Below are 20,614 nucleotides of genomic sequence, written 5' to 3' on the forward strand. Positions count from 1 at the left end.
ATTTCCTCTAAGATCAGGAACAAGACAAGGATGTCCACTCTCACCACTATTATTCAACATAGTTTTGGAAGTCCTAGCCACGGCAATCAGAGAAGAAAAAGAAATAAAAGGAATACAAATTGGAATAGAAGTAGTAAAACTGTCACTGTTTGCAGATGACATGATACTATACATAGAGAATCCTAAAGATGCCACCAGAAAACTACTAGAGCTAATCAATGAATTTGGTAAAGTTGCAGGATACAAAATTAATGCACAGAAACCTCTTGCATTCCTATACAGTAATAATGGAAAATCTGAAGGAAACACTCCCATTTACCATTGCAACAAAAAGAATAAAATACCTAGGAATAAACCTACCTAGGGAGACAAAAGACCTGTATGCAGAAAACTATAAGACACTGATGAAAGGAATTAAAGATGATACCAACAGATGGAGAGATATACCATGTTCTTGGATTGAAAGAATCAATACTGTGAAAATGACTATACTACCCAAAGCAATCTACAGATTCGATGCCATTACCAATGGTATTTTTTACAGAACGAGAACAAAACATCTTAAAATTTGTATGGCGACACCAAAGACCCCGAATAGCCAAAGCAGTCTTTAGGGAAAAAAACGGAGCTGGAAGAATCAGACTATACTACAAAGCTACAGTAATCAAGACAATATAGTACTGGCACAGAACAGAAATATAGATCAATGGAACAAGATAGGAAGCCCTGAGATAAACCCACGCAGGTATGGTCAACTAATCTATGACAAAGGAGGCAAGGATATACAATGGAGAAAGGACAGTCTCTTCAATAAGTGGTGCTGGGAAAACTGGACAGCTACATGTAAAAGAGTAAAGTTAGAACACTCCCTAACACCATACACAAAAATAAATTCAAAATGGAGTAGAGACCTAAATGTAAGACTGGACACTATAAAACTCTTAGAGGAAAACATAGGAAGAACACTCTTTGACATAAATCACAGCAAGATCTTTTTTTGATCCACCTCCTAGAGTAATGGAAATAAAAACAAAAATAAACAAATGAGACCTAATGAAACTTAAAAGCTTTTGCACAGCAAAGGAAACCATAAACAAGACGAAAAGACAACCCTCAGAATGGGAGAAAATATTTGCAAACGAATCAATGGACAAAGGACTAATGTCCAAAATATATAAACAGCTCATGCAGCTCAATATTAAAAAAAACAAACAACCCAATCCAAAAATGGGCAGAAGACTAAATAGACATTTCTCCAAAGAAGACATATAGATGGCCAAGAAGCACATGAAAAGCTGTTCAACGTCACTAATCATTAGAGAAATGCAAATCAAAACTACAATGAAGTATCACTTCACACCAGTTAGAATGGGCATCATCAGAAAATCTACAAACAACAAATGCTTGAGAGGGTGTGGAGGAAAGGGAACCCTCTTGCACTGTTGGTGGGAATGTAAATTGATACAGCCACTGTGGAGAAGAGTATGGAGGTTCCTTGAAAAACTAAAAATAGAATTACCATATGACCCAGCAATCCCACTACTGGGCATATACCCAGAGAAAACCATAATTCAAAAAGACACATGCACCCCAATGTTCACTGCAGCACTATTTACAATAGCCAGGACATGGAAGCAACCTAAATGCTCATCAACAGACGAATGGATAAAGATGTGGTACATATATGCAATGGAGTATTACTCAGCCATAAAAAGGAACAAAATTGGGTCATTTGTGGATATGTGGATGGATGAGACTGTCATACAGAGTGAAGTAAGGCAGAAAGAGAAAAACAAATATCATATATTAACACATATACGTGGAACCTAGAAAAATGGTACAGATGAACTGGTTTGCAGGGCAGAAATAGAGACACAGATGTAGAGAACAAACGTATGGACACCAAGAGGGGGAAGTGGCGGGGGATGGTGGTGGGATGAATTGGGAGATTGGGATGGACATATATACACTGATATGTGTAGCATGGATGACTAAGAAGAACCTGCTGTATAAAATAATTAATTAAAAAAAATCATCACAATGGGACTGCTAGTTTCCACTTAAGATGGAGAAAGCTGTGAAGAGTGTTATCCTAACAAGAAGAAAAAGCTGGATAAAGTAGAAGATTACAGAATTTCTTGAACCCACCAGAGAGTTGAAATCTAAGAACAGGTCATGCCTACAAGTAGGGATATGTATGAGCACAGGCCCACCTGAGTCAAGGCAGAGAGGAAGATGGGGCTCCCATCCAAGTGGGCCTTCTTTCAATAGATGACAAGTCAACTGAAGGTACAACATTGAGCCACACTTAATATCTTAACCTAAAAGCTACTTTCAGAGGATTAGTATTTGGAGTTTGATTGAATTCATTAGTCATAATTTTTACATGTGGTTATATAACATAATACTTTTAAACAATTCTAAAGAATTGATCTAAAGAAAAGATCAATTCTTTATAGCTTTCTTTCAATGCAAAACATTTCTAGAGGCTAAGACTCCTGTGAATAGAGTCCTATTTAAAAAAAAAAAAAAGACCCAATGTAGCCAAAAAATAAATTTAAAACAAACAAAAAGAGTAAGTAAAGATATACTCATCAATATGGGTAATCTTAGAAACAACGTAAAGAAAAAGGAACAAGCCACACGGACGTTTGATAACATTTTTATGACGTTCAAAAGCAAGCACAACTAAAACAGTGCAGGGACAGATACCATAGGATGAAACTATAAAATAAGGGAATGAGAAAACCACAAAGTTTCAGAGAGGGGTCACACACGTAGAGGAGTCAGGGGGATGGGAGCAGGCGGGCTATGCCAGGTCCTGCGGCAGCATTGGTAACGGTGAGGTTCTCAGTCGGGTGATGGGCACGTGGGGGCTTGACTACTAGACTTCGTAATTCACATATACACATATTCTTATATATCAAATATTTCATAACAGCACTGATCAAAAGAATATGTGGCTATTAAAAAATGTCCCTTGACTTCAGAACACCTGCATTCCAGTACCTGTTCTGCTGACGACTAATCCTAACAACTAATCCAACTTGAGAAAGTGACCAAAACCTGTCTTCCTTGGTTAAATGATGGTGTTGGAACAGATGCTCATAATGCTCCCTTTGAAGTTCTAAAATCCTTTAGCTTTGTTTATTAGAACTACACTCAAAACAAGATGCGCCCTCACCTCTACAAGGACGGGTACCAGGATTAGCCAGCTGCTTTAAACAAAGGTTTAAAAACAAATCACAGGCAACAGAATCTGAAAGGAAATGTGAGTTAGAAATGTCTCACTTTCCCAAATAAGAAACCGACAAGTAATACTCTTAATTTGTGTATGTGTAGCAAAACCTAACCCAGAATGAACAGGCCCTGAAATAAATCTCCTAATGGAATCTAAACAAGTACCACGCCCCCTACACCACCCCCAGCAAAATCTTCTCTTACACCAGTTCAGGGGACTGCTGCACCAACAGAAGCAACATGAGCTCGGGTACCTGTTATCAGCTGAATTCTTCCAACCCATTGAGGTTCTCCTTGGAGATCTGTAAAAGTACTACTGACCTGGTCCCAAGATGACCAAGTTCAATGACCCCAAACTTTGAGCTGACATCCAAGGCAGCTTCCTATTATCCTAACGGAAATGAAGAACCAGGGAAAAAAAAAAAAGTCTACTGCCACGCAAGCCCATCAAAACTTGTAAAACATTACTGGTTTGTAACTACCACCTATAAAACTAGGTTAAACTTACTGTCAAGGTAAGAAACTTTATTTAAGTGTAGCTCATTATGCTTCCACATAGCCCAAGCCTGAGTCCTGAAACCTTCCAGACATGGAGATTAAAATATTATGGCAGACGCCTATTTCATTCTTCTAAGGAAAGTGATATTTCTCAACATTAAATGCTTTGAGAAAAAAGATGTAGAGATCTCTTTGATGTGAAAAAAATAAAAGGCAGCAAGAGATGAAGACACTTTTTTTGTTTAGATTCCTCCTTTTCTTACCAGTCACTAAACACAAAAGTGCCGGAAGCTCAGATGCCTTTTCTGCTCTTTACACTCACTCCCCGATGAGATCTTATCTAGCACCCGGTTTGGATACATTCTCCGTGCTGATGACTCCTGATTTTATCTCCAGCCTCACCCCAATCCCGAATTCCAGTGTCATGCATCCAGTCACCTTCCTGACCTCTTACTTGAATGTGCAGTTGACATCTCCAACTTAACCTCACAAACTCATCTCCTGGATTTCATTCCCCCTCCTAGTTTTCTCCATTCTGGTAAATGCTGGGGTCCCAAACCCTGGACATTTCTCAGCCCCTCACACCCCACATAAAATCTGTCAGCACATGTTGGTTCTGTCTTCAAAATGTATCCAGAATCTGACCATTTTTCACCACTACTATCGTGCCAAGTCACCAAAACCTCTTGCCTATGTAACTGCAGTGACCTCCTCACTGGTTTCTTTGCTTCCATTCTTACCTCTTTACAATCTACTTTTACACAGCAGCTAGAGTGATCCTCCTAAAACACAAGTTAGATCAAAATCCTCCAATGAGTTCTCACGTCACTTGGAGCCATCTAAAATCCCTCCCAAGTCCTTCAAGGTCTGACATGACAGGAGGCCTCTCTCCCATCACTGGTCCTCCTAGCTCACTCTACTGCAGCCAGACCTCCCACCTGTTGCCCAAACATCCCCTGGAGGGCTTTGCAAATGCTGGGCTTCCTGCCTAGGACACTCCCCTGCTCCGCCTCCCTCAGATGTCCCTCAGCTGACTGCCTCATTTCCTCAGGTCTCTGCTTAAAGGTCACCAGGGACCTTCCCGACCACTCTCTAATGTAGCACTTCCACTGTCCCTCTCCATAATTTATGTTTCTTGTAGTATTTACCTTCGGACTCATTACATATGTATTATCTTATGCATATTCCATTAATAAAATCTCTTGAGCAGTCTCTGAATATATAACTTATATATATAACCACTGAATATATTATGAATTGATTAGAAAATATACACAAAGACAAAATCTGAAAAGAAGATTTTAAATAATATATAAAGAAGCTTTAGTGTTTTTTCCTGCATCTCAGTGGATGTCTGTCACATGCCCTGGGCTGTGCGCTCCACTGCAGAAGCCACAAGCTTCAGTTCTGCAGCCTGAACTTTCTAGCCTTATTTCTCCTCTGAGATATTCCCATTTCCTTCAAAATACCCTTGCAATTTCCTGTGATTTTTGAAACCAACATTCTAGGGGCTTTGGAAAGCATTGTGTGAAAATGTTAAAGGAAGTAGCATGCATGTTGGCCTCCATCCCACCTGAAATATCAGGGGCACACATGTTTTAATTACCCCCTTTGAATTACCCTGAAGGTATAATCTGCAACTCAGCTTTGAATGAATCAGGTTCGTTTGCAAAAAGGAAATTCCCACATTAAAAATGCAGTTTTTGGACTTCCCTGGTGGTGCAGTGGTTAAGAATCCACCTGCCAATGCAGGGGACATGGGTTCGAGCCCTGGTCCAGGAAGATCCCACATGCCGCAGAGCAACAAAGCCCGTGCGCCACAACTACTGAGCCTACGCTCTAGAGCCCATGAGCCACAACTACTGAAGCCTGCGCGCCTAGAGCCCGTGCTCCGTAACAAGAGAAGCCACCACAATGAGAAGCCTGCACACCACAACAAAGAGTAGCCCCTACTCGCGGCAGCTAGAGAAAGCCCGTGTGCAGCAACGAAGACCCAACACAGCCAAAAATAAATAAATAAATTTTTTTAAAAAATGCAGTTTTCTCCCTGCACTTCCTCCAAGAAATCATCATTGTTTTATAAGAGAGCTGAATCATAAGAACATAGGTAACACAGTAACCAAAAATATCAGATTTTTATGTGCCTTATCAAAAAAATAATAAAACCTTGTAGTCAATAATTACTTGACAGGACAACAAATCAGAGACAGAGTATCTTAAGTCCTCCTTTTACACTCAAAAAAGGGCTTCATTAGAATTGTATTGGAAATAAAATACTCACGTGCCCCAATGTACTTTAATGGAACAAGTCTTCTGCATCATACCAAACCCCTGCATTTCTTCAATATCATCAAAGTAGGAATTTAGAAGTCCTAACCCTTCTGGTTCAGTAAATAAGTCAATTTGACTAACTCTGTAATCCTAAAAAAAAAAAAAAAAGAAAAATGAATACACGTATACATGTATAATAGTACACCATGTATTAAACTCTACAGTAGGCTCATTATTCTTCTTTTCAAATAGTTAAAAGAAGCTTTAAATATACAATAGGTTGCACAGATCACCTGCCACTTTATCCCTTTCCTGTTTTCACCCATGACCTAATAATATATGATCTTTCGGGGCAGACACATTGGTTTAGTCATATATCTCAGTGTTACATTCAAGCAAAGAGCACCAGAAATGTATTTTAGAGTTTTGGAACATAGTTATTTCTCTCATCCTTACAAACAAACAAACAAAAAAACAAAACTGCTTCGCTTTCCTTGGTAACATGAGTTTTAGTTCCTTTGCTCTCCTGTGACCGTCCATGTCCAGGGATACTAGTTTATAGAGTGGTTGCACTTGGAATCTTCCTCAGCTGTTTTGTGCCCATAAGCCCCCTGTGGTAACTCTCCTTGACTATGATGTCGGCTTGGTCTAAGTCATAAAAGGCAAAGGCACACGTTTATGGTGATTTAAATCTCTACACTTTAGTCACTATTCCATGCACTGCACGTCCATCAAACACTCTACAAAAGGCCTCTCCTGGCTGAGTGCCTGAGCCCTGATCGAATGTTCTTTGAACCTCTTCTGTGTTGCAGAGCGAGGTGAACTGAGGTACAGAAAAAATGGTTAACACTTGGGTCAGTTTAGGGCAGCTCTTTCAAACATTAACAAAAGGAACAAATCTAGTGAACTGAAAAGGTGACCCCCTTGAATATACGTTGTGACTTATGTTTATGTGTCAAGAAACCATAAACACAATCTGTAAAAAGTTACAATTCGTCACATATTAGGAGCCATGAAAGTATTCCTTCCCTTTAACATGACACCATTCAGAAAAACTTACCCCAAGGAAATAAATCAGAAAATGTATACATTATTAAATGCACAAAAATGTTCATGCAGTATTATTTAAGGTAAGTTTTTCCCTAAGTCCCACAGTAAGAAGAAAGGTAAAATGAATGATAGCGCATCATACCATTGGAATATGATGCTCAGTTAAACCCCAAACCATATAATAACATGAAAAGCATTAATTCACCTTAGGTCTGCTATTATCAGGGGAAATAGGAGGCCTCTTTACCAATGTGCTTCATTTCCCTTAGCCCACCTTCCGGGATCCCTAAATCCCCACCCCACCAGATCCTAATACCTCCCCCAGTTGCAAATCATTGAGAGATGTTACAAACGGGAGTGTAACCTTCAGGAAAGTGGTATGGAGAGAGAAAAAAAGGATTGAGAATCACAGTTTTAAAGGAAAACAACACTGTACCTGTATTATGATTACAACTATAGAAAAAGCAGATTATAATATGGCCAAGAAAGAGTAGAGAATTCAGAAAAACGAAGGGAGGACACTTCATGAGAGATGGGATTTTGGATGATAGTTTAAAATATTGTTTCATTACCAATACTATTTGAGTAATAAATAAAAACTGCAGGTAAATTATCCCACTATGACATTTTAAAATGGTGTTTCTCGTGTCTTACATAAGGTTCATCACATTATGTACTTAAAACTAGTAAGAGATAAATCGTTTAGAATACCAATATTACCACCTAAGTCACTCAGAAATGTTAACCCAGGAAACAGGTGACATTTTCCTCCGCCAAAAGCTGTTAGTCACGGTTACTCGTTCTCATTTTGGAACATGGCTTTTTTCCCTATTGTACCCCAACACCCATGTCTAGTACACAAATGGAGTTTTTTCACTTGGAAGATACCTTTTACATTTTTAAAGGTAAAGAATCATCAAATGCCAAGAACCGTGAAGAACTGATACAAGTTCCTCAACAACGAATAAGGGACCAAGAAATTTTTACCCAATCCATAAAGTGGCCTTAAATACCTATTTTTCTAAAAACCCACATGAAATGCCAGAGTTGATCAACTGAATTATCTTTGGATTATTTATTTTTCCAAAACATAACTCCTGTAAGCCACTCAAGGTAATAAGAACTCGCACAGCAACCAAAAAACTAAGTAAAAGAAAAATCTGGCCCGTGCTCCGCAACAAGAGAAGCCACCGCAATGAGAGGCCTGTGTACCACAATGAAGAGTAGCCCCCACTCGCCTCAACTAAAAAAGAAAGCCCGCACACAGCAACGAAGACTGAACGCAGCCAAAAATAAATAAATAATAAATTAATTAAAAAAAAAAAAGAAAGAAAAATCTGTTCAGGACTTCCCTGGTGGCACAGTGGTTAAGGTTAAGAATCCACCTGCCAATGCAGGGAACCCGGGAAGATCCCACATGCACGGAACAACTAAGCCCGTGCACCACAACTACTGACCCTGTGCTCTAGAGCCCGCAAGCCACAACTACTGTACGCACATGCCACAACTACTGAAGCCCGCGCACCTAGAGCCCGTGCTCCGCAACACGTGCAACACGAGAAGCCACCGCAATGAGAAGCCCGTTCACCGCAACAAAGAGTAGCCCCCGCTCTCTGCAACTAGAGAAAGTCTGCACGCAGCAACGAAGACCCAACGTAGCCAAAAATACATACATAAATTTATTTTTAAAAAAACAAAAATCTGTACGTACAGAACACATCAAAACTAGGTTATTAAGTAAAATACATTTGCAGATGGGAATGGGGGGCCGGAATGAGAAATTTACCTTCAGGATTTATTGTGAAAAAGATGACTAACCAATTAGAATGTTTCTTAGTTCTAATTCATTTAACATGTACAAATGTTTAAAATACAGAAAATACATCCATAAAACACCAAATATTTGTCCCACTTTTATCATAAAATGAAACTCTCTCTCAAAAGAATTATACCCAGCATTCGATAAATATTTGCTGAAAGAATGGATGAAATCCAGTTTGCCTTTATTAAAACCTTACGAATTTTACCTACCTGGACCACAAGTCTGATTGAACCAATCACCACAGGCTTGGCCGACTCTGCCTCGTCATCGTTTCTTTCCAGAATATCTTCTATATCCCAAAGACCAGACAGTTCCAATTCTCCCTCTTCTAAGGGGATGGAGTGTCCTTCAAAATTTGGTTTCTCATAAAAAATCCAGCTAAGAATAAAACATAGCAAAACTATTAGCCAGTCTTGGTGAGAGAGATTTTGAATACGCAAATATTCTGGCCAATAGCCACTATATATATATACACCATATATTAGTGGCCAATTCTCTAGCAATTAAAACAGCATAAACTCTCCCTAAAACTAAAACTTCAGTGGGCATAATTAAGCTCTGATAACTGAAGAATTTTATCAGGATTTTAGAGGACTTTTGACTATCAATATGAACATTATAGAGCTACTAAAGTTTTATAGAATTGCCAGTTGGTGGAGACTTAGTAATATGTCAGATAAATGGACGTTTATTGCAATTTTTTTCTTTTTATGTATGTAAAAAACACTTCTCTTGAGGGATTTTAACTTATATATTAGAACCATATCAACGGATATATTGATACAAAGGACTACTACATGCATGTTATTGTTAATGGAAAACATTTTTTGCAGTTTTATTGAGATCTAATTGACATATAACATTGTATTAGTTTAAGTGGTACAACATGATGATTTGATATCTGTGTATATTACAAAATGATCACCATAATAAGTTAACATCCACCACCTCACAGTTACAATTTTTTTCCTAGTGATGAGAACTTTTAAGATCTACTGTCTTAGCAACTTTCAGATATACCATGTAATACTTTAACTTTCGTGACCCAAAAAGCATTTTTACAGTATTCTTCCCAACAACATCCGAACACTAAAGAGAAACCTCATGACAATATATGACAGTGCTGGTCTTAAGAGAAGTCAACAAAAGCTTGACATGCTTTTAACATGCAGCATTCCTATCATCAGAAATAACATTATAAACCATATTTCTTACACATGAATTTCTTTTAGTATTCACTATGACTAGTATTGTCTGCCCTTTACACTGCTAAGGGCATAATTTAAAATAAGTACTAATGACCAAAAGGGTAATTAAAAATGTGAAACACACACCCTCCAAGTCAGAAACACAAAGTGTCACTCTTACCATCCTCTAACAACTTTTATGAGTATCACGGGAGAGAGGCTCCAAGAGCTGCAATCCTCAATGTCACTGAACACTTCAATGCACTCCTCTGACACGTCAGGTTCACCGTATATCACCACCTGAAGAAAGTGAGAGTGGTAGCACGTTTTACTGCACTTTAACAGATCAAAATGAAATCTAGACTCGGAATAGAAAATAATCTTACCTTTCCAGGTCGGGGATTGATTTTATTCTGGACACTTCCTTTAAGTGTCTGTAATCAGATGAACAAAAACACAACAAATAATTAAACTTTATGTAAAGTCCTCTTTTCTCCTCTCATGATCCTTTAAGATCGTATTTGCCTCGTATTTGTCAATTTGGAAACATGTCTACCTTGATCTATGCCAAAGTTGTCTGAAAACTCTCTTTGACGGGACTTCGCTGGTGGCACAGTGGTTAAGAATCCGCCTGTCAGTGCAGGGGACATGGGTTCGAGCCCTGGTCCGGGAAGATCCCACGTGCCACAGAGCAACTAAGCCCGTGTGCCACAACTACTGAGCCTGCACTCTAGAGCCCGCGAGCCACAACTACTGAGCCCGAGTGCCACAACTACTGAAGCCTGCGCGCCTAGAGCCCGTGCTCTGCAACAAGAGAAGCCACTGCAATGCGCACAGCAACAAAGACCCAAGGCAGCCCAAAATAAAAATAAATAAAAATTTAAAAAACAAAACAAACTCTCTTTGACTCTATTAAAATAAGGGCTTTCCCCCCCCGCAACTGTATTTGACATTTCAATTTCTTTTCATTTAAATGCCTAGGATACTTCCACCAATCTGGAAAGTTCAGGGCGTAAGAGTCAGACCTATGTTTTACATCAGTTCACAGAACAAGAACTCAGCTAAGAGATTATAATTCAAACCATCTCAGTATAATTTCAAATAAACAGAGAAATTCTAATGGATTAATCACATATCTAGAATGAGCTGAATCCATTTTATGTGTTCATATACATATCTTATCTGAATCTATAATTACTGTTTTTTCATCACATAACTAGTCTAAATAAAGTGTTTATGGTATATTTCACAATGTACATTGTACATGGTTACTTTAATCCCTCCTTTTTGATGAACAAAATATATTTTTATATGGCTCCAAAACTAATCATTTTCAAGACCATCTGACCAGCAAAACCAGAAATGCCTAAGATAATAAAAATAGTAATTACACATGTAAAAATATTATAAAACATGGACTACTTTCACTGCTGAACAGGATGCCTATTCTAAGGACGGCCTTTGATCTGATCGCTCTTGCACCACACCAGGGTGGAATATGCCTGAAAGACCATAGGAAGGGCCTCAGTAGAGCATTATTACAGATTAAAATGCCATATGCTTATTTATATATGCACATTTCAAGAAGACAAGCTAAAGAAAAAGCCTGGTATTTAAATGAAATTCAGTTAAGACATTAAAGGGAGAATAGTTATATAGACAACAAAGCCCAAGGTGTAAAAAAAAAAAAACAAAAAAATTTTTTTAAATCATAAAAAGGCCTAGAGAAAGTATAAAGTACTTTGTTTCTCCTTTTTACTCCATTTGATTGGGTTTTTCAAGGGACTCCATAGGGAAACTGTATATTCTGTTGTCAGACTCATTGTCAAAGAGAGGTAATCTAAGAATGATTAAAAAGACAGAATAATGCTGTAATGAACGGGAAGTGGACCAGTGTCAATTTTCAGAGAAATACTCAAAAATCTTAGGATTTCTAAGTGCTATAGGCTGATTCAGTTTTATCTGTTTACAGCAGTGGTTCTCAAAGTGAAATCCAGGGGTCCCTGGAGGGTCCCCAATAATTCTGCAGGGAGTCCATTAGGTCAAAACCATTTTCATAATAAGAAGAGGTTATTTCTCTTTTTCACTTTCTTTCTCTCACAGGTGTAGTGCGGAATTTTCCAGAGGGTCCATGACATGTGATGACATCATTGCTCTGATGGCTACAGGAATGTACATTTGTATGTTCTAATTTTTCTCAGTATTAATTTCTAATGTAATAGATGCCAATAGGCATAACCCATATCAACAAAAACTCTTTGGGGTCCTCAATAATTTTTACTTTATATCTATATCTATCTATGTGTGTGTGTGTGTGTGTGTGTGTGTGTGTGTGTGTGTGTGTGTGTGTGTGTGTGTGTGTGTGTGTGTCATCCTAAGAGTAAAAAATATGAAAACTTTTGAGCAGAGGGATCTGAGCCTCTGCTGGAAATCCAACTATACATTTTGAAAGAGCTTCCAGAATTGTATTCCATGATAGGCTTGTAGCAAAAGCTAATACAACAAATTCAAACATGGGGCAGTGCCCTGTACAAATGAGGAAGTGGGCAAGATATTTTCTGCCTGGATAAACTGTGTTGGATATTGATCTACACTTGCCAGGTAGCCTGGTTCACAGGGTGGGCAACAGGAATACAGAGGCCCACTCCTGTTTCTGGGCTTAGCAGAGCTGAGCTCTAAATCTTATCTGCCTCCCTCTTTCAACTTGAGTATCAAGCTTGGTAACGGAACGCCACAAATTCACATCAAAAACTGAGTAAAGAAAACAACTTCCAGCAGTCAGATAAAAGAAGATGGAGAAATCTTAACTGTTTCTCAAAATGGTATTTTGCCATCCTTTCTACTCCGTTACAGGAAAGTGCTAATGTAGACCAAATTCTTTACTTCCCAACAGCTTTGCAGGAAAATAATATTTCCCTAATGAAAACTAATTCCAGATAAAGAGAAAATACTTTATCAACCATGTGGGATAAACATTTATTGCTAGTAAGGGGAAGAAACAGTGAATCTCAAAGTACAAGAGAAACGGTTAGGAACAAGATTCCTCGGTGGAGGCTTTTCCAGATAAAGGAAGCTTGCTTCATAAATGCTCAAAATTCTAGGTATAGTATTGAGCATTTTTACACAGAACTAGGGAAGAAAAAACACCCTGTCTCTGAGCTCTCAAGGTACCTTAACTACACCTTTCACAACACAACACATAAATTCACAAGTGCCCTAAAATATTTGTAGCTTATTTTCCTTGCTGGACTACAAATGCCTTGAGAACAGAATCCAAGTACCTTTTCTCTTGGACTCTAAAGACCCTTGTACATAGTAGGTTTTCAAATATGTGATGAATGAATAAAAAACTATCAGACACGAGCATAACCATTTTTAAACAAATAACATGAATTGTTCATCGTCCCCTTCTCCTCTGACTTAAAACTACCCCACATAAATAATACTATGTTGCTACTTACTGTTGTATCTGATAATGACATTTCAGAAAAAGAAATGCTTGGGTCAAACAGGGTGGATTTGAAAAGACCGGGGAAGTCTGTGTCACTGCTTCCATAGCTCGGCAAGTTCGATTTAAGAACACTTTCAATATGATTAGCCTTTTCCATATCACCACTGTTCTGCAGTTTTGAAAATTCAGAATATGTAGTTTTGGGCACGGGTAGGTTGCTTCGTGAATCCAGATCTTTTCCGGTTTCCTCTTTTTGCAGGTACTTTTCCACGGAGCTCGGACTTTCCAATCCCGAATGAGACGTATCTGACGAGTTGAAATTGAAGACCTTTACGTTGCTGGGTGGCAGACTTGGCTGTTCTTTCTCTGAACCACAGGGTGGGGCACCCTCAGCCACAGGCTGTAACACGGAAGGCCGAGAAAGAGAACTGTTGTGAGCGGTGTCGAAAGATGTGGTCATGGTATTGACTGATGTTACAGAGGGAGAAAAGATTTTGTCTTGTGGTAAAGAAGATAAGATGCTTGAGAAAAGCGCACTTTTTTCTAGCCTCGATCTCTTGACTCCACCGTTTGTGACATCCCTGTTCTCCTTGTCATTTACTTCTGGAGCCGCCAGAGGCTCGCCTTTCCCATTAGTGCGAGTTTGCAAGGACTTGAAAAGGACACTCTGTTCAGTGGATGAACGTTTGGGTCTCAGTTTGGATTTGGTGTCAAGATTCTGCATCCAATGTAAAGCCAGTGACATTTCTGGCTGGCCTTCCTTTTTCTTACCCAAACCAAAGGTAAACACGTTGGGATCAAACACCTTTTCTAAATTGTCCTCATGAATAGGAGGCATGGCGAAGTGAGGGGCAGGGGAGTTTGGCATCCTGGCCTTCTTTTTCTTCTGGGGCACACAAACTGCGCTGTCCATCTTTTTTATAATCTCAGTGAATTTTTCCATATCAGAAGAAGAATCGAATACACTATCATCACTACCAGCAGAAATGTTCAAAAGGCTTGCAGGACTGTCCTGGCCATTTACAACATTTTGATTGGGTCTTTGAGGGGTTTCTAAATGATTTCTGTTGCCAGGGTAGTTGGTGGTGCTGGATTCAGTCTTCAGGGGTTTTCCGTTGCCCTGAATAGGCAGAGTTTTTTCTGATTCGGGCAGCATGACTTGTGGGCCAGATTTTGTTACATGTTCCTCTGTGCAATGAATGTGTTTGGGTGATGTGCTCTTATTGCCCTGTACTTCCTCTTTCTGGGGAGTACGACTTGCAACGGAAACCACTTCAAGTTCCTTATTGTGATAGCTTGGCAACTGTGCTTCTCTAACTTCAGAGCTATCTGAGATGATCCCAGAGCGGACATCCTTGGTGTTCTCCACAGGGAGCATGAAGGACCTGACCTGGACAAGGACCTTGGATGGACACTCATTTCCCATAGCTGCCAGGCTGTGCTCTGGGGACAAAGGAGGGCTTCTTTCTCCCCCTCCTCCTCCTGCCAGTCTGGAGGGGGACATCATCTCATTATTCTGATGAGACACAGGCAGAGTACATCCATTATGGTTTTCCGACACTTTCAGATCAGTGCACAGAAAACTGCTTACAGGAGCTTGAGCACCTGTGTCTTTGGGATCATCCACAGGAATGCGGGCAGCCAGTGAAAGAGAAGGCCCATTAGATGACCCAGCTGGGTGCTGGGAGTCAGAAAATCCATCCTGCGGCTTCGGTATGGCTGTTGGAGGTGAATCTTTGGCCTCAAGAACGGCAGGGCTGTCTTGTGCTGTATCAGTCATATTTTCACGTTCAAGTCTTTTGCGGTCGGCAACCTTTGAGTCGTCCTCTCCTAAGAGCTCGTGGTCCTTAACAGGAATCAGAGCAGCAACCACTGGTTCAGAAGGGCAGCCAGCATCTGTTTGCCCATCTACCTTATCACCTTGGTTAAGCGGAGAACCAGGAGTCTCCTCTTCAGGAACAGTAACTCTGGCTTCTGCCGAGGCTTCCTTCCCCAGCGCACCATTCTGGTGACTATCTGGCGGCAACTTCTTTTCAGGCCGCTCCATTTCCTCGGCTTTTTTGGCTAAATTCAGCTGTGCCCTCCCGACAAATGTTTTATTAGAGGCAGGAGTGTTCCTCGCACCTCGAAGGTCAGTGTGTCTTGGGCTATTTGCCTGCTTGTTTTCAAATAAGGAGATTTTGGTGGCAGTGTTTCCTTTGTGAACTGGCTGGCTAAGTGGATTATGCCCATTTCCCAAACCACCAAGATTCTTAGGGGTTTTAAGATTTAGTTCCACATGTTTGGGCTTGGCAGGGCTGCAAGAATAAAGGAGCAAGATAAAGTTATTAACCTGGGTTTTAAAGTGAACATACCGATTTATTACAAAACTGTGAAAAGCCAGTATCTTTCTGATAGGTAACATTTTTGATGAAACAATTTTTAAACAATTCTAAATACACTATCAGTTACCTTTAATGGATGTTGCGCTTCCGTATGAGGGATGAAAAATTACATAGCTAAGAAAGGCTAGAGGTGAGAGGGTAACAAGTTTTCTAATAAGTTTATCATGTACCTAGTAGATAAGTACAGTGCTTGGCACTAGAGTTGGGACTGAAGAACATTAGAACCAATTTAAATACTTCCTGTACTCCCATACTTTAAATATGTAAATGATTTCCCCAAAAATCAACTGTGTATTTTTTTATAACTTTTTTTTTACATTATCTCAAAAGTGAGATTATAAAAAATACTTATCTATTATTTACCTCTTTGGATAGTTTATTCCCTTCATCCTTCCCCCATAAAAATTTTCTCTGACTATACAAGTGTGTCCACTATAGAACATTTAGAAAATATAAAGACAAAAAACCACTCATAATGTTACCACTCAAACACTATCCCTGTCAACATTCTAGTATACTTCCCGTCTTTTTTGTATGCATAGGGAAATATTTTCAATAGAATTGAGATTAGTCTGTTCATAGAGTTTGGTATCTTGCCTTAAAAAAAAAAAAAGAGATTTAACATTTTTAACATTTTTCAAGTTACTAAAAAATATGAAAAGTCTTCATAATGTCTGCATAAAAATCCATCATATAGATGTACCACAATTTACTTATCAATTACTCAGTTGTTGGTTTTGCCACCATTCTGGGGGCAAAGAGGGTCTCCCTTCTTTCTCACATTTCTTGGGTGTAATTGCCCCCTAATGGAAATTTTAAGTCTTTGAATGTACACACTGTTTTCTTTCTGAGGAAAAAAATGTCCTCTGGCTCTGGTCCTGGCTCTTATACCAATTATCTGTGTGAACTTGGTCAAGCCACCTTAACTCTCTAAACTCTACCTTCTCTACCTGTAAAAATAAACAAAAAACTAGATGGTTTAGAACGTGTGTGTGTACTGGTTCACACACATACATGTTATCATTGAAGATATCCTGTGGTTCTCTTCAAGGGCTGCAAAAGGGGACAGTAGAAACTGGGGGATGGAATTGTTGGCCAACCACCCTCCTTTCAACCAGAATCACTCCTACTTATTTTTATATATCACTTTTATATAAGCTTTCCAAGAAGAACAGACTCTAAAGCTAAAAACAAAAATGTCTAAATCATTAGTCTAGTGGTTTATAAAATGTAAGAGATAACACCCACTGACATTCACTGATCGTCAAGCACTTTCTATGGCTTGCCTCATGTACAATTTTACACATTCTTTTTTTTTTTTTTTTTTTTTTCTGCGGTACGCGGGCCTCTCACTGTTGTGGCCTCTCCCGTTGTGGAGCACAGGCTCCGGACGCGCAAGCTCAGTGGCCATGGCTCACGGGCCCAGCTGCTCCGCTGCATGTGGGATCTTCCCAGAGCAGGGCACGAACCCATGTCTCCTGCATTGGCAGGCGGACTCTCAACCACTGCAACACCAGGGAAGCCCCACATTCTCTTTTAGGATGTTGGCATCTAGAGAAGGTAAGTACTTTGCCTGAAGCCACACAGCTAGTAAGTGACAGAAGCCAGGTGTTCTGGTTTCAGATGCTATGCTCCCAACAACTCTACTATTCTGCTTCCCCAGATAGGATCAGACTAGCTTCGCCTCAATGACCGCCTCTGGTTCTGTCCAGCTTTATGATCCAAGGAGTCAGTAAATTATCAAGAGAGCTGTAAGATAATCATACCTCAGAGGCCACCTCGATAATGAGAACACAAAGTAGGGAAGCACTAACATCTCACACTGTCTCCTGCATGGACTCACTGGCCTTCAAGAAGGCTGGGCCTGAGGAGCCTTTTGAAGGAACAGGCAGTAGGACCTTGGAAGAAGACACTTTATTCTTCTGGAGAAAATGATTAGACTGAGAAGACTTGAGATGTCCTTCCCAAATACAGCATTAAGAATTAGATGTTCATTTTTAAATTTTTTATTTAAATACTATATTTGATATATTCTCATGAATTTCTCCTTGGCATTGCTTTCCCCAATAGCTCCTTAAGATATCTAAGCTCCCTCACGGTGGGCCCTTACCTGAAATTTAAAAGCAAAATTAACTTACAAGCACTTCCTTAAAGATTAAATTCTAAAACCAGTGAGATGATTAGAAATAAGAGAACTTACAAATGCTATCAATTAATGAGGGATGTTCACATAGCAGGGAATATACATTTAAAAAATTCTCACTAATCAGCTCAAGGAACAGTCAAATATCAAAGTAGATCTTATGATGTAAATGGAAAATGCTCCAGGTTAGCCAATAAGCTACGTTAAGGACAGGACACACACATCTGCACGTTAAAGATTTACACCAAGATCAAAATACATTTTACAACCAAACTTTCTGTACTATTAACTTCTGCTACAGAGAGTCACTACAATTAACCTGGTTCAAACTGATTAAAAGGAAGACTCCTATAATTCGCGTTGTAATGCCTTCATTAAGATGTGAGAAGGGAAAATATTCTGGAGTCTAAGAAGCCATGGCTATAGTATGAGAAGAAAATTCTCCTTATTCTAAACATACCATGTTAAGAATCTCAACATTCAATACTTGGTAGAACTGAAGACATAATTTCTCTAGCAGCATCAAGAAACATGCTGCTTCACAGTGATTATTTTTCGGAGAATATAAAATGGTTTTAACTATAAAATTTTAGATTCAAGTTGTTTTTAGAAATAATCTGCGTAACATCTCCAGTTGAAAACAATGAGGAAAAACTAAAGGGTCTGAAAAAAATCCATCAGTCAAACATAAATGGGTCAAAGGATGAGAAACAATTATTAATTCTCCATTCCAATAATTTGCCGATTCACCAAGTGCAAGGCCGTGTGCAAAACAGAATTAAACTGAGCCTCTGGCAAAGGAAAGTTTTAGGTAGGAAATAATCACTCCTTAGAAAAAGACATTTGGTTTAGTTCTGTCACAGGAAACAGCACATGAAGAAGAGTTTCACTGCAAGATTGCTTGGTTTGTTTACCCTATCCCTTAACGGTGTAACATTTCTGGTTTTTCCACTGGTGTATTCTGACTGGAAGACCGGGGAAGCACCCTTAACCAGGTACACAGCATAGTTTCTCTAAGGCTCACACTTAGGAGGTCTGAATGTTCAGTCACACTGGCCTTCTACAAATAATGGGCATCATTCACTCAGGTTATTTCTCCGATGCTGCTGTTACAGAATAAATTGCTGACTCTATCAAAGTTCTCCAGGTTGGCAGCTGGTGAGGTAGCTCAAGTTATTCATTAAGCAGGATTTCCTCCCCTATGTTTACCAAGCAGACTGCCTACTCTTAAGCTTACTTATCCAAGAATTCAAATAGAATGAATCCATTCAGTTTAAGAATGATAATGCTGTGGACCTCCCTGGTGGCGCAGTGGTTGAGAATCCGCCTGCCAATGCAGGGGACAGGGGTTCGAGCCCTGGTCCGGGAGGATCCCACATGCCGCGGAGCAACTGGGCCCATGCGCCACAACTGCTGAGCCCACGTGCACAGCTACTGAAGCCCGCGTGCCTGGAGCCCGTGCTCTGCAACGAATGAGGCCACTGCAGTGGGAGGCCCCCGCTCTCCACAACTGGAGAGAGCCCACACACAGCAACGAAGACCCAATGCAGCCAGAAATAAATTTATATATATATAAAAAGAATGATAACACTGTGAAAATCTCAGCTCTTTTAATAAATGTGTGAATGCTGGAAAAAGTTTAGATACTCACTTTTCACATGTGCTGAGAGACGCAGGAGGATGAGTGTGGGAAGGGGGATGGTCTTAAGAGTTTTCCAGGGTGCCCTCCCCGTCCTGTCTACCTATACAGATCACACCCACCATCAAGGCACAATCCCATTTCCTCCAAAACACCAACAGTGATTTCTTCCTCCTGTGCACATCCCCAGCCTTGGGGATGGTAACATCCATTTGGCAGTTTAATCAGATTATCACCTCTTACAGTTACCTGATTTGTCAGCATCTTGGGTGCCAGAATGTGTCATAAACTTTTCAAAGGCAATATATACTGAATCACAGTTGTGGCATTTTTCCCATTGTGCCTAGCACACTACCATGCACAGAAAGAAGGTACTCAATAAATATTTGAGAAATCAATAAACTTAACAGCAAGTGGTCACAGTCTGCTGTTGAGCTTGATCCTTCTAACGTGTCCTTTCATTTATCAAATAGTCTTCCAGTAAAAACACTGATCTTTCTTCATTTCAATAATTGAAAATTACTTTTCGACCTGGTGGCAAAGATATCACAAAACTACCTAACATTATAAAAGGGAACCAAGATACTCGTATTAGAGATTTTTTTTGTAAAGCTTTAGGCCCATAATGCACCAAGTTCCATAAAAGGTTCTGTGAATTCTCTTGAACTCAGACACCTCAAAGCTACTGGGTATACTGTACGTACTAGTGTTTGCTCCGTTTTCAAATTCATTTGTGTTTTAAGAATGACCCACCCAGGAATGCTGGTGCATATTCTGAATAAAGAATAGAATTAGTTCGTCAAGCCATGCAGTCTTCTATTATTTATGTAAACACTGAACCTCCAGAGATAGCTCACTTTCACATTCATTGAACTTAAAAGGCTTATATTAACAGGAATTAACAACCAACTAAGGTCCCGAATGGGTCA

At 39.6% G+C, this 20,614-nt stretch overlaps 1 protein-coding gene across 2 annotated transcripts in view; it reads right to left on the reverse strand.

Moving 5' to 3' along the window:
* Positions 1-20,614, reverse strand: part of LOC132437024 (beta/gamma crystallin domain-containing protein 1) — a 57,105-nt gene that overhangs the window by 35,513 nt on the left and 978 nt on the right. For both annotated transcript variants that reach the window (XM_060030155.2, XM_060030154.2), the window contains exons 2-6: positions 13,530-15,816; positions 10,455-10,502; positions 10,250-10,368; positions 9,091-9,259; positions 6,020-6,159 (exon numbers count right to left, since the gene is read on the reverse strand). In XM_060030155.2, the coding sequence (XP_059886138.1) occupies positions 6,020-6,159; positions 9,091-9,259; positions 10,250-10,368; positions 10,455-10,502; positions 13,530-15,816 (2,763 nt within the window). The remainder of the gene's footprint in view (positions 1-6,019; positions 6,160-9,090; positions 9,260-10,249; positions 10,369-10,454; positions 10,503-13,529; positions 15,817-20,614) is intronic.

The sequence above is a fragment of the Delphinus delphis genome, chromosome 14 (genome assembly GCF_949987515.2).
Source record: "Delphinus delphis chromosome 14, mDelDel1.2, whole genome shotgun sequence".
NCBI classification, from domain to species: Eukaryota; Metazoa; Chordata; class Mammalia; order Artiodactyla; family Delphinidae; genus Delphinus; species Delphinus delphis.